Here is a 15473-nt window from a genome sequence, read left to right on the forward strand (position 1 = left end):
TTGAGACCAGCTTCATGGCTGTTGTTTTCCCTTTCTTTCTCCTATCCATTCTTGTGTTATAGGTGCAAGTTCCCAGTCAGGAGTAGAAATAATGATTTGAATTTAAAAATGCAGGTGAAATCACCCAGTTCATAAATTAACCCTTTCTGCTTTGTACTGCTTACCGTGATGGCATTAAACACCGCAATCTGTGTATGTTTGCTGTAGGGGAATAGTGATTCATGCACAGAGTGAGTATTTAAGGATTCATTTCTCTTTTGTCGACAAGCTGCAGTAAAATTTAAACAATGACAAATAATAGGTTTGAGACCAGGCATTCTTTGTGGATTCTATTATTAAACTGAACCAGCTAGCTTGCCATCTTATCCTTTCCTGAAAGCTTAAGTTAGAAAATCTCCATAATTGTAAGGACTCCAATTCTAAAAGGATATCCAACTTGAAATACACATAACATCTGTGTAGATGGTAAAATTGCGGGGCTTAGATGTAATGGAATAACTATACTTTCATAGCTATGTGTGGACTTGTCTTGCTATTTGCCAGCAAGCAGTTGCCACAACCACTCTGACAAAAAGTCTCTCATTCAGGCATAGTTTAATGACCAAATAAAAAGAAATAGGACAGCTGTGCCTCTAAACATACGGGAGCTGTATCTCCTCTTCCTATCAGTGTCAGCATATTTCAGTTAATCTGAACCTCTGATTTAACAGTCGAATGAGGACCTGCCATTTGAGAATCTAAGTGACACTATCTCAAAATAGAGTATCTGCAAAACTGAGTTGCAAGACAGAAAAATTACAGTATAATTGTTCTGCTGTAGCGATGCTGATTCTCAGGGCCCCAGGTCCAGAATGCATCAAGAAAATGGCACGAATCACTTGGCATATTGTGCAGAGCCTCTCTCATCTTTTTGTTTGTTTCTATCTGGACTCAAATAATTAATGTCTGATTTGCAAAGTTCCCCTTTCAGAAAATGAGCTGTTGCTGCTTTCTTCTGTATTTTGTTACATCATGGTGTGGAGGTATCACAGATGTTATAGGCAATAAAAGTATGATCCTTGATCTATTTGAACTTCCAGTGGATTTTAAGAGTAGCTTTCCATTACGAGCTTTTAGCTTGTAAAACTATCTTCAAAATTCTCATTCTTAAAATTCCTTCAGATTTACATCAGGACTAGAGTCTTTGCCCACTTTTTGCATGGGAGTCAGTACACATTTTCTCTTTAAGGCACTATTGCTGTGCGTGTTTGTTGCACAACTATTTTCTGTCTTTATTTTCTGTCTTTTCAAAGAAACGGAAACGTGGTGGTGTTTCTTTACTGCACAAACTAAGATAAGTTCCAAAGTGGAATGTAAACAATAATGTAATTAATTAATAAGAAAGCTGAAGAAACTGATACGCTTTGGGCACTGAGTAGAGTTTTGGCAAGAAGTTGGAAGTATATAATGGAACAGAAAATGACTTATGGCCAAAGCTAAGTCTTAAAATCTTTCTGCCAGGTTTACTACACGTTGTTTGAGCAATGGCATCCAGCCACACTAGTAAGTGAAATAAAAGCAAGCAACACCATTAGAACTGTGAATATGTGTGAAATAATGAATGGAAGTAAATAGAGGCAGGCATTCCTAGTTGGGGGAGGGCAGTCAGTGGTTCGGTAAGGTACCATTAATTGCAAGATTACAGGAGTGTTTGACTCTATGCATTTTGTCTAAGATAAAAAAATAAGATAGAATGACAAAAGCAAGAGCAACAGGAGTAGCCCTGGGCAACCAGATTAGGGTTTTTTTCAGGTGCTTTTAAGAGTGGTACTAGCACCACATACTGCTAGGAAAGTTGTTCTGAGTGACAGTCACTCGCATCCTTTTCTTGTACCTGATTTTGCTCATTATCCTGTACAATGATAGAAGGCCATTTGCCTGTATAGATTTCTCACCTACGTACTGTGCATGAATATTCCACTTTTACTCCATTCATACTGTTTCCAAGCAAATCAACTTAAGACTATCCGAATATCATTTTGCTGTACAGAATTTATGTAAACCGTAGCAAAAACACCCTTTGCCAGATCAGGAAGAGATTGTGTGTTGCAGGGCCAAACCTACAGATCTGTGCTCAAATGTCAAAATGTATAAAATTAAGATATATGGATCCCTGTTAATTTGTTACTTCAGTGAAATTTGTACCAGAACCCTAAATATGTTGGGTAGGCTCAAGCCAGGTCCAAAATAAAGGTAATGGGGAAAGTGATTAGTTTCCAGTTTTCTGGAGTTTTGTTTTTGATGGTCTGTGAGTGTGCTCTGAATATAAACATTAGTGTCAGGATCCTTGCGATACTTCATCTTGCGAGTGTCATCATTTGTCATGGCTGCGCAGTTTTTACAGGTGTATTTAATGGCGAAATCTTATCTTGAATTGCATTTCAAAAGCTCCAGGGTAGCTGGATTTGCTGGGAAAGCGGGGAGGGGTGGAATAACATTCTTCCCTTGGGGAGACAGCAGTTTCCTTGGGCAGGGTTAACTTGAAAGGATATGAGACGCGCGCGTGTTGCCAAAAGGAGGGGGGACGTACAGAGCTCTGAAAATAGCAAGTGTCAATAGGGAAGGCTTGCAGGTGCCAGAAGAAAAATGTAAGCTCCCAAGGGCACCCTCTCTTTTTATTTTTGCCTTGCACAATGCCAAGCCGCATAGGTTGATGTTTAAAATTCAGTCCTTCCCTGAAAAGTGATTATATAAAAAAAGGCGCCGTCTCGCAACAGATGTGCTTCCTCTGTGTGTGTATTCTGCATCACATTTATTTGTTTTAATGACTGTCTTTTTAATGCACTATTGACACCTGTCCCACACGTGCCGCCGAGAGCGACGTGCGGGAGAGGGCAGAGCTCCGTCGCCTGTGTCGCCTGGCGTCGGCGGAGCAGAGCCGAGGGCCCCGTGGGGCCGGGCTGCGGCGGGGGCTCGTGGCAGTGGGGTTGCCCACCCTGCGCCGGGCATCGCCCTGCTCGGCGGGCGCTGCGCCACCCTCCCCAGCGCCCCAGGGCGCTTGACCACTGGACCCGCCGGGGCAGCAAATAGCTGGTTATTACCTCTCCTCTGCTCGTTAGCCCCGGAGAACACGCGATCCCGCTTCTCTTTGTAGCAATCTTTTTATATGGTTGAGGACTGTCATCAGATTCCCCGTTTCTTCCTTCTTGAGCTAGATACACCCGGTTCCTTCTGCCTCGCTTCCTATATTTTTTGGAGAGGGTCGTTCATTTTTAACTCAGGTAATTCCTGTTCTTCTCAGCTGGGTTCTCAAAGCTTGTCCTTGTCTCTGGGCCGTGGGTGGCCCGGAGCTGGGCACAGCCCCCAGGTGTGGATGGGCTCTCCCAGTGTGGGTCTTGCCGGGAGAGGCTGGGGGAGTGGCCGGGAATTCTGTCCCATTTCCCGTATTTGCAACAGCAACAGATTGCTGACATATTTGGTTTACAGTCTGGCCCGTTTCTGCAGTAGTGCTTAGCAAGTTATTCCCCGTTTTGTATTTGTGCTTTTGTCACAACACTTACTGAATTTCATCTTCGTTTCAGATCGTTTCTGCAATCTGTCAAAACCATTTTGAATTCCAGTTCTGTCCTGCATTCCGGCTCTGTCTGCATCTTCTCCCAAACATGGTGTCGTGTGCTGTGCTTACACGTGAACTCTCTGTTCTACCTTCCCAGTCATTAAACAAAAATAAAGGAATTTGGAGAAAATGCCATAGGCTCAGTTAGCCTTATAGTCCAGCTGCAAGATCTATTTTGGTTCAGCAATCACCATCATAGGCAAGATGAAAAGCCTCATTTGGCTTGCAGGCTCTTAATCACGTAAGTGTGTAAGGTGTAAAGAAGAACCCAGCTTGACTCTCAGATCCCACAGTGAATATGTGGGACTATTAGATGGAGGGGGAGAAAGAACATCATTGTACTCAAAATCTGATTACATTTGCCAAAGAAATCAGAGTCAGAAAAAAAATACTGAAACCCTAGGCTTCCATTTACTTGGAGACCCTATTCAGAGTTGAACCATGCTTCAAATTACAAATAATAATAGGGGTGGAGGTGATCAGGAGGAACAATGGCAGTTGTGGCAGAAGACATTTTGCTGCTTTGGTAGCTGGATACATTCGTGTGTCATCTTCACTCCTGACCCAACTCGAAGACTGTCCCTGCCCTTTTCTCTCCTTTGACCTATTCTTTTAAGTTTATTTTAATAAAAAATATTTTTCAAAGTATTAATTTTTTGTTATGTTTAGTCCATTATTTCAATGTTTGAGTGTGTGAGTGCACTACGTGAAAGGGAGGTTGCCATGGTAATTTCTCATTATTGTTGAATAGAAAAATAATTACTCTGGCAAAATCCCCTGTAACCTGTCAGAGCAGAAGTTAAAGATGCCTGGGGGCAGCCTTGCCTTCACCACCCCCTTTTTGCAGGAAAAGGGGGATGATTTTACTCATTTTTTCCCTAAGAAGTCGATCCATTTTCGTCTTCCGCTTGGCTGGGGGACAGGGCAGTTGGTTTCGTTCACCGCGTGGCAGTGAGAGGAGTCAGGCCCACCTGTGACGAGGGAGGCGAACTAAGCGGCAGAGTGCATCTGGGCTTGGCAGAGGGCTCATGGATCCCGTTAAGTTGTGTGCGTGCGCGTGTGTGTGTATACATGTGTAGGTACGTGTGGGGAGGTACTTTCTATCTTTACTTCTTCCTGATAGAAAGTATGCAAAATCACAAGATAAAGACCTTGGACAGTATTCAAACTGTGACAGAGCCTGGATATTTTATTTATCCAGGGAGAGAATCCACAGTAATTCAGTCTCCACATTTTCATAGCCTTCAGACTTCTTGGAAGCAAGAGTGAGTGCAAGTATTTGTGGTTTTGAGGTGAGGCCCTGCGCTTTTCCCCGTGTTCGTCTCCCTGTTTCCTGTGTGCATTTGCATCGCGATTATGCGATGCTTCCCTTTTGCTTCTCTTATTATTGGATTTTGCATTAGTAGCTCTAGAGATACTGAAATACTGAGTTAACAATTGCTTTCCCACAGCAGAGCTGCACATGTGGTATCTAGCATTGCTTAAATCCCTTCCTTCCCTCCCCCTTTGCAATGACAAGACGTATGGCCAAGAGATCTCGCTTAAAAAATGCTGCAGCCTCTCTTTTGGCAGATGCCCAGGAGTGGTAACTCGTAGTTGCTGCCTGGGCGCTGGACGACTGTGTGGGCTTGTGGTACCAACCGGCGCAGTTGTCACGAGCGAAGCGTCGGCACTCAGAGCGCAGGGGCAGCTGCTGGCGGCCGGCGCGGGGGTGTTGCTGAACACCTACCTGCTCTGGGCTCACCATCGTGCCTACTCAGCTAATGGGCGCAACGGTGCTTGCAGACGCAGAGCCCCCTAAGCTTTACGCCAGCAAACAGGGCAGAGCAGCCGCTCCCCGTGACAACAGATTTTGGCCAGGTGGGGGCATTTTCGATGCCTCTGTGTGAGTGTGGTGGAATTATGGAGCGAGCACGGCGGCACCCGGCCTCTCTGCCCTGCCTCGGTCTGGGAAGGCCGCTGCTGCCTGGGACGAGCGTTGGTGAGGAAGGGGAGCACCAGCGGCCCCGAACCAGCCAAAGCGCCCCTCGGGCTGCTCTGACGGGAGCTGGAGTGCTAAGAGGTGTCCTTACCGTTCCTCTGCTGGCTATTTGACAGTGATCAAAGTAACGTGAAGTCGTAGGGCAGTAAAGACGCCCTGCTCAGCAGTTAGGAGTGAAGCCCAATAATAACATCTTTAGGAGAAATGGGAGCAGACCTAAAAAGATCACATAGTTATTTCTCTGCCTGTGCACATATAATGAATATGATAGATGCACATTTTGTCTCAAGTCAGCATTTTATCTCAGGGGTTATTTTGTTTGTGAAGGTAACAAATGTCCTCTGATTGTGTTACATATTGCTGAGGCCTTAAGAGGCGCTTGTTGCTCAGTAAGCTGGATGAAGCTGGTCTTGCATGCTGGAGGACTGCCGAAGTGCTCGTGCTGCTGTGGTGATGAGGAGTGTGACGGCAGCATCCTCCCAGGTGTATTTCCAGCTTCGGGGCTGATTCTGCATGTGGCAAGCGACTTAAATCTCAGGGCCTCAGAGAAGGGGAAGATCGCGGAGCAGCAGAAGACACTGCGCCAAAGATTTCAAGTCCGGTTCATAAACATATCCGTATTTAATGACTTAAACAAGAGGTGGATTCTGTTGTTACCTGACTTTGGAGCAGAGCCTTGCAAGCCAGCGCACGGGGCCAGGCGCTAGGCTGGGAGGTTTGGCTCCCTGTTGCTAATCACCCAGCTCTGAAAATGCCTGGTTCAGTTTCCAGAGGCAGCAGCCCACCTGTAGCGGTAGATTGGTGTAGGCATTACATGCTGCACTGTTTTAGTGACTGTTATGTCCTGAGTAGGTGTATTACTGCAAGCGTAAGAATACACAGGTCATCTTAAAATACTGTTTTCACCTCATGTATTGTACTGGAAAGTAAAGATTTCTCTCAACAATTACATTTAAGTAACTAGCTGGTATTTAATTAACCTACGGTAGCATTGTACTTATGTTAAATACATTGAAGTGGAATGGCTATTATATTTAGTTTCAAAATCACTTTCTTGTCAACTGTTGCTGATAATCAGGTTATATAGTATTAGAGAATTAAATGCTGAGGTTTCTTCATGATTAGGACCAAGCATTTGAGATATGCAGCGCAGGAGAAGGGAGGAGAAGTCATGATTGCTCTATATGCAACTGATTTATAAGAACGTTCTAAGGTGTGACAAAGTGTATGTAAGAAGTTACTTGTGTTTATGATGATGAAAATTTTTGCCTATTTGCTGTGCTGGACAAAATGAAAGACAGTTTATTGTATAATAAACTAAATGTTTTACCTCCTTTCTTAAACTAGAATGAAACCCTTATCTAAGAAAATTAGTTCAAAATATCATATAGACATCAACACCGAAAAATCACAGGGGAGGATGCACAGACTATGCGTGCTCCGTTGGAATTTCTTTAAACAAGGAAGAACATATTTTCATTTTGCCTCCTGTTAAGTGAATGATCTGTTGCTTCCTAGGATAGTGACAACCTCTGGTGGGATGCCTTTGCAACTGAGTTTTTTGAAGATGATGCAACTTTAACCCTTTCATTTTGTTTGGAAGATGGACCAAAGCGATACAGTAAGAGACACATTTATTGTTATAATTTTAAGGCTGACTTTCTAAACATTTATCTGTGAAAGTAAGAGACAGCTGAGAACCTGGCAGTGACAATGTCACTTGGTTGTGTTCAGCAACCATCAAGTTCCATTAAGGAATTGCAGGGGTTGGGATTTGTCAGGAAAGACAGGTTATGGAATTTCTCTGAATTTTATTATATGAAAATAAATTATTTCCTGGTGGAGCAGGGCAAATAATACAACATAATCTCTGGAATTTTTAAATTAGTTTGCTTTGGCTGTGCTTGCACTCTTTGTTCATTTGCTTTCCACAAATATTCAAGTGTTGAGTCTTGTTGGCAAAAATGTTCACAGAAAAGGGACTTTGCGGCAGATTTCAGTATTCTCACCTGAAGGGCTTCCAAATTCAAACAGAAGCAGAAAAAAGTACCTAAAAATATATCCTTGCTGGTGTAAATAATTGTTAGTCCATCAGCTGCATGGACTTGGCTGTTTGCACACAGTCAGGACCTGCCCTGGATATTGTGTGAACAATCAGCTAAGCAGTCCAAGTCTAAAATACTCTCAATCAAGTACTAAATGCAATCTTGAATAAAATGAAGCAGTGAATAAATCTGATGGTGTTGCTATCCATTGCCTACATACTCCAAGCAGAAAAAAGGGGTAAAATTCATTGAACAAATTGTTTGAAGGGAATAATTCACTCAGCTTTAGCACCAAGCAACACAGAGATAAGTAAACACTGAAAAATGGCATTGCAAATTGTTTCATTCCATTCAGAGTGACCCCAGCTTCACAGTGACAGCTTGTGCTCTGTGCTTAATGTTCTGAATCTTGCAAGGTTCTCATTTTTCTTGAGAGTGACTGATTGTCAGTGTATCACTCACATACTTCTAATTCCTTTTATCAATTATCTCAGGTATTTATTTGACAAGTGTTACCTTCTCCTGAAGAAAAAATAACAGCCACTTTGAATGCACGTTGTGGGATTAGTGTTGACAGAATTGCAGTTTCTTGCCTTTCAAAGCAAGTGATAACTCTGTAAAGGTCCTCAAATTACAGCCTATAGCAACGTTGGTAACAGCTGATCTGTCCTGATTAGGTTGAGTCAACTTGTCAGATATCAGATTTGCTAGTTGTGTTATCAGTCCAGAAGGCACAGATACATCAGCAAAAAAGCAATTAATGTCCAGTTAGATCAGAGGGAGTTGTGTTTCTGGAAAGCAGTGCTGCATATGAAAGAATTTGTCAAAGGGTAAAATATTCCTGTTGTCACAAATGCTTGATAATGGTTGTGCTATCTGTAACTGGAATAGTTCAGTACAGGGCAATACTGTGATTCTTAGCATTGCTGTTGATAAGCATGATGGAAAGATCAAATTACTGTGAATATGTTTTTTAAAGCTCACTAGTGCACGTGATCTTTTTTGTCTTTTTTGTGGTTTTAATTTCTGACCTTTGCACAAACTGTAGCAGCTTTCGATGTTGTTATTCTCAAGCACCTGCGATTAAAGCCCAGCATATAGGGCTTTTTCTGTTCATTCACACTCCAGCTCCTTCATTGGTAAATATTTACGTAATTCTGAACTGCACTATTATTGATTCTTACTGACACTAGCAGTCTTTCTATTTATCGATGCTATAAAGAGTATGCTTGAGCTGTTCTAGTCTGGGGACTTGGGCTGACGTACGAGCAGGCTTTGGGAGCAGCCCTGCCGGGTGAGGGGGTGTCCAAGTAGCCGCTCGCGTTTCCAGCGTTGCTCGGGATGGCCGCAGGGTGCAGGTTGTGAGTTAAAAGCTCCCGGCAAGGGAGCTTGGTGCCCTGAAGCGTGCCCGGGCCGTGGGAGCGGAGCGGTCCGCTCGCCTTGCGGTGCTGACGTCGGCAGAAGAGTCGCTTCGGCGCGTGGCGGGCGCCCGCCGAGCAGAGCCCCGGCCGAGGTGCCCCCGTTGCCCGCCAGAGCCCCGCGCCAAATCCCTCGCGGCTCTGCGGTGTCTCACCTCCTCCCCGCGCCCGGCGGGCACTGGCATGCTGCCGTTATTCCCGGGAACCGCTGAAACTTGGCTGGCGGGCGGATGCTCGGGTTGTGTAAGGCAGGACACACGAGAGGCTGCAGCAAGAGCGAGGAATTTAGGAAAAGCTGAAAAAAACCCAGCAAGTCTGGCCCGCTGTTCAGCGCTCAGTGTAACACCTGCCTCCTTACCCCAACATACAAATTCTTTAATATTTAGTGGAGATTAAAAACATCTGAATGGGCTCTGAGGGGAGGGGGGAAGAGAAATTGTTTGTTCTTACTCTTGAAGGCACAAACAGTAATGCAGGGAACCAAGATTAGACCCTAGGAAAGAGAAATAGGCATCCTTTGATAAGTCATTTATAGAGCTGAAGTTGATGAAAGATGCTGACCTCTTGCCTTTGCTCCAGGATTCAGCTCAAAATTGCCTTCCTTTGTCTTGCTTCAATCTGTGAGATATTTGCTTACATCTTGGACATCGCTTGTGGCTGGCACCTCATTTTCTCTCCCCTGGACAACGGTTTTCCTCTTTCGGGAACTAAAATATTCTCTTCTGGAGTGAGGAAATTCCAGAAAAACACAAACCAGGCTCTCTGAGGGAGATGGGCAAGGGGGGAGGACAAATGGTTTTTGTTGTCCTTGGTCACAGTATTTCTCTGGGTTCGAGACATTCCCAGTTGAGAGGCTGAAGACCGGGAAGAGCAGCGTGTGCCTCCCCTTCGCCCCAGCTCCCATCTCTGGAGTGCCCTGGGGGGCCTGCTGCAAGCTTGCATGCTCGTGTCGTCTTTCCTCTAATCGTGACCGCAGTCTCCAAATCCCTCTGGGGCGTCTTTCCCCCGCTTGCTTTTGCATTTGCCTTCCCAAGCACTCCGAGGGTTTCTTATCGTGGCCTCTCCTGGCCTTCTTCCCAGCTGACTCTTGCCATGCTCCGGTCTGTTACCTGGACGCCTGAGTCCCGGAGCCAGTACCAGATGTTCAGAGCATGTGAATTAGGGCTGTAAATCACTGTTTATATACACAGTGTAAATATTACAACATTAAAAAATAGATACTTTTCCTTGCCTCCCATTTTTTTAACTTTTAATATACACTGTGTCCAAGGAACTGTAAGGGTTGTAAACTCACTTTTTTGTCTCGGAAAACTAAGCTGCTCATCTAATTTCATGACCCTGAACCGAAGCTTTATGAAAAACACCAAATATTTTTAGGCCTACTTTTACATTATCACATTCTGCTGCACTCCTCTATATACTGAGAAAAGTGGTTTACTTCCCTTTGCTAGGTTCCCTTTTAGGTATGCAAGGTTTCCCCTAGACTATCAGCCCCAGGATTCATTAATTTGTAGGGAAAAATAGATATGGGTCAGAGCGCAAAATTTAAGTCACTGGGTTATGTTTAGTTTACTGTGCATGAGACAACACTATGTACTGATACTCAAGCTAGCCTTAAATGTGCCTGTATATCTGTATGGCACAGCATGTAAAGATACTTACTCGGGCCCTGGAAAGAATCGAGGTCTGTTAGTTCAGTGATCTGCCAGTGCTAATTAATTTGATTGCCAGGTTTGTTAGACCTAGCCCAGTTATCTTTGCAGAACACTATTCTGCCTCGTGTAGATGTGCACTTGAAAGCCCAGCTCAACTTTGAGCGCAGAGATTCTGTGTCAGCCCTGCCATCACTGCTGTGCCCATCTCTGCTGCTCTGTTTTTTCCTCCATATTTTATTTCTGTAGATGCAAGAACCCTGCCTTCTCCAGTTCCTCCTCACCTGTACAGTATTCCAGAAGGAAGATACCATCTTCTTTTAAACATCAGCATATGCTTTTCTCCTGCTTGCTTATACTCCTTAGCTATTCTTCTGGTCTGCTATTATCTACGAACCCTACTGATACGTTATTAAACTCCATGTTGAAACTGAGTTTTAACGAGAAATGCTACAAAAAAAAGATATATTTTAATGTGACGAGGCTGTAAATTATGTGTGTTTTCTCTAGTCTGGCTTTTTGGCTGTGGTAAGGCAGAGAGGAAGATCATACATCGCAATGCCCAAAGACAGGGAAGGGCTCCCAGCACCAGAGAGAGGTTTCCTGTTTTAACCTGCACTGAATTGCATCCGACGGAGGAACTTAAGAAGTAAACCTGTGAAATTCATTTTACAGTGAAAGTAAAATGAAATTTGTGTTAATTTATTATGCCCTGATTTATTGGGTCAAGAACTAAATCGGATTTAAGCAACAACAACAACAACAAAAAGCGCCTAATGGAACAGGGTTTTTTTCCCTGGTTGTGGGTAAAACATACTCGTTTCCCGTTAAGAGCCTACTACCCCTGTGAAAGAGTAAATACTAGACTCTGATCCATTGTTGCCCAGGTTCTTTGTTTCTTAGAGACAAAATATTTCCAGAACAGATAAGAGAAACAAGTTTGATTGACAGCTCTTAGCAGAGTCTCATCAGCTGCTGTGCTGACAGCCTGGTGATGCGCACTGTGCTGATGTGGTGGCGACTGACAGGTGATTGACAGCCCAAGACTGTGGAGACAGGAAAGATGAAGCATGCTCAGTAAGAATAATGTGCAGTGTTTATGCAGCACTGCAGAGGATAGGAGCTAGAAAGTTAACTCTTTCAGAGCAAATGGACACTGTAGCGCATCATCTGTGTCGTTGCCACTATAGAGGAAATTAGAGCTTGGCTAGATTTCCGTCATGTTCACTAAAAGCTTGCTGTTTATGGAGAGGTATACTGTGAGGAACCAAAGGCACAGGCAATCACATTTGTAGCTGTAAAAATTTTCATGCAGGTATGATGGAGTCTTCAAAACGGATTTACTAAGCCTATACATACAGAATGTATTGAGAATTTCAGACCCCCCTCGTGGGCTTCCACCACCGAATTTAATAGGCCACTGCGTAATGTTACAGTTTTAAAAGCAGAATTTTCAGAAGGGACAAGCAGAGCTCTTTTGATCTGTGTATTCCTAGAAAAAATGTAAAATGTTTTCAGTTTTATTGTTGCTCTGAGTCTTCAGATGATAATTGAATACGTGCTTTATGTTTTAATTGCTTAGCGCAGTTTATGTTTGGATTGTTCAATATGACTATACCGTGCTTTGCATTTTATGCACTTACTGTTCATTTCGCCTATTTGGTGCATGAACTCGGCTTTGATTTTTCCTCATTTCTCAGTTTTCCTTGGAAAGTTAGAAAGTTAGAAAAAAGCAGAATTTTGTAGACAGTAATTTCAGAGTGCAGTGAGCTTTGGGCTTTAAAGTGCTTACCTGGGTTCCTACCTGTGCCTCTAGAATATACTGCGGGAGTGTCTGCACTGCAGATCACTCCGTCTGGGCATCCGCGGCACGTGAGCTGCGAATGGTGCTTTCCCTTCTGAAACAAATCCGTCCTGCCCTTGTCCCTGTTTATAACCCGTGATGCACCGTTAACTTCAGAGCCCTTGTTGGAGAACTTCTGCTGGTGTAATCGTGGGAACCTGCACCTAGTGGGGATTTCTCACAGGCGAGAAATGTAGGGTGGGGATGAACAGCCAAAATCTGCCGCACATCGCCCGCTTGCCTAACTATTGCCCAAAAGGCCGTTCGGCGAGGCTGGCCTGCTGCATTACCACCCCAGCTTTCTGTAGAGCTGTCCTCTGGCTCCTCTCGCATAACTCTTACAGAGGAAATTTAATAAGCCAAGTGAAACAGATTGTAGTATTTCCAGGAACATGCTCTTTCTTTTTCCCCCTTTTTTTTTCCCCAGAGAAATCCCAGTCATTAAGCACGATTTGAGCATTCAGGTACACCGCAGTAAATTGACCTAGCTTCGTAAGTGAGGCAGATTATTCTGTGCGACTGCCTGCTCTTCATCTCTATATGCCACTCTTCTAATTTATGTTTCACCTTCCAAGTTTGCTTGTAATACTTTTGAATTTAATTCCAGCCCGTGGATAAAAGTGTCTTTAGAGTCAGGTCTGATATCTAATATCAGTGTCTGTGGGTCACCACTCCCCCTGCCAGTTAATGATTTCCAATCAATATTTGCTTCATAAAATTGGTTAGTTAAACATTCTGAATCCATTCAACATGTGCTTTATTAATACTGTATAATACTAATTTTTAGTAAGAATATAATGTAGTGTACTAGTAAGTCAATGTACTACAAGTATCCAAGTGTATTGCATCTATGCACTTATCTTCATCACCCAAACTTCTCTAAGCTCATCAAAGAGTAAAATCAGATTTGTTTGACAAGACCTATTTTCCATAAAACCATGTTGACTGGCATTAATTACATCCCTTTTGCTTCAATCTCTGTCAGTTGAATCCTGTATAATTTTTTTCACTGTTTTGTCTGGATTGATATCAAGCTAGTGAGTGTATTATGTTATCTGGTATACAGTTACCTGATCATATTCTGTCCCTTCTTAAATATCAGCACAATAGTGGGGGTCTTTCAGAGTTTCCTCAGTAATTCTTTTTTTAAAATAACTTCAGGTAGAAATGTGCAAAAGAAACTTTTAGAACTGCTGATTTTAAAATATTTACTCCTAATAGAGACTATTTAAGACCCTTCTTAGTTGCTGATGAACTAGGAAGCACTTGGTCATCTCAAGATCAGCATTCTTTCCAAGTGTCAAACAGAAAAGATTGTTTTATTGCTGTTAAGAAATTTACTATCTCCAGATATATTTAGCTTTGAATATACTTCAGAAAAGGTCTTTCTTATTTTCCCTAGTGCATACCACCTGAGATTCTTCACTGACATCTTCAGCATCTCTTTCTAGTGTTTTTTGTTTCATAATATCTGTTTTTGTAGAACGCTTTCACATTTTTTTCTATTTGCTTTTTACAGTTTACATTCATCCTAATTATCTTTTCTTTTTCTCTTTGAATTATTGCTTTATTTTGCTACTAACTTTTTAGCCCAAATTGTTTTCTTTCTCATAAAACAGTTGTAGATTTTTGGATATCTTACCAAGTCTGTTTAACAGGTTCTTAATTTTCATTCATAGTTTTTATCTGTATTCTGTCCTGGTCAGTTGAGCTTTGGAAGATCGGGCATTTTGAAGAACTGACTGTATCTGTCGTACTGACTGGGTTTTCCTTTCTTGTCTGCACTGAATGCGTGTTTTGGATGGCAGTCTTGCAGAAACATGTGGACTGGTTGGAGAGTGTCCAGAGGAAAGCGGGAGTCTTGAAGATAAAAATTACTAAGAAAACTGGAAGAATTGGAGTTGTTCAGTGTACAGAGGAGAAGACTTGGGGAAAAGAGGGAGAGAAGGGACATGGTAACAGGACCTCTGAAGGAAAGGGATGTAGTCTGTTTCCATATCCATGATGAACAGGAGAAGAAATGCTGGCCTTAAATTGCATAGAAGTGTAGATTAAGGTATTATTAGTTCCTAGGGATAAGAAGAATGAGGCACTGGAGCAGATCTGCTGGGGCAGCTGGGGATGTCCCGTAACCAAGGTGGCCCTGGGCCTCTGTCCCTGCAGCTCCCCGTGGTCACGGCTCCCACCGCGCGCGCCGGCACTCAGCCCGCTGCTCCCTTCGGTCTCAGCTATCATCCTAAGTCCTGAGATGATTTTCTCATCTTGGGTGCTAAACTTTTTGTGATTAAAAAAACCCTACAATTTCTCATTTTTAGCAATGTCAACAATATTTTGCTAATACTAGAGCCTATGCAAGTCATCTAGCCCAGATACTCCAAAATAAACTGTTCAGTGATTGCAAAGGTTTATCATAAAACTTGTCCTATCAACCTCTTGTAATGACACTGATATCAAATATCTTATGAATGGGTGTCTAAGATCTCTCTTCCTTGTTACCAAGCATGCTGTACAAATCAATGTCAGAAAACCTCTGTCTGTAAAGGGGCAACTGGAAAGGAGCTATGAAACTCCTAATGTTAATGTTGCACAATTATATATTGCCTCTGATTGCAAAGTCGCATGGAAATCCCCATCAATCAGACTGATTCTGTTGCTGTGTAAACAGATAAAGTGATAAGCCCTTTTGGGGAGAAATCATAATATAATAGGGAACAAGATGCGTTATAGGAGTCTAGTGTCCGTGTAGAGGGCAGGAAGAATAAAGGTAAAAGTAACAAGAGAGAATCACAGTGATTTATGGGCTTTTCCCCCACCCAGTACGAATAACCCCTGGTCTCAGTTGGCTTCTGCTCATCCACCTCGTCTCAGTTACATTGCTTTTAGTTCTATCTTTCTCTTTATTTGACAAACTGGTAACAAAATAACACAAATCCATGCAA

General features: G+C 43.0%; 1 protein-coding gene across 14 annotated transcripts in view; it reads left to right on the top strand.

The window, feature by feature from the left end:
• Positions 1-15473, top strand: part of LDB2 (LIM domain binding 2) — a 213793-nt gene that overhangs the window by 70365 nt on the left and 127955 nt on the right. For all 14 annotated transcript variants that reach the window (XM_064511395.1, XM_064511397.1, XM_064511396.1 and 11 more), the window contains one exon: positions 7095-7197. In XM_064511395.1, the coding sequence (XP_064367465.1) occupies positions 7095-7197 (103 nt within the window). The remainder of the gene's footprint in view (positions 1-7094; positions 7198-15473) is intronic.

The sequence above is a fragment of the Dromaius novaehollandiae genome, chromosome 4, assembly GCF_036370855.1.
Source record: "Dromaius novaehollandiae isolate bDroNov1 chromosome 4, bDroNov1.hap1, whole genome shotgun sequence".
In the NCBI taxonomy this organism is placed as follows: Eukaryota; Metazoa; Chordata; class Aves; order Casuariiformes; family Dromaiidae; genus Dromaius; species Dromaius novaehollandiae.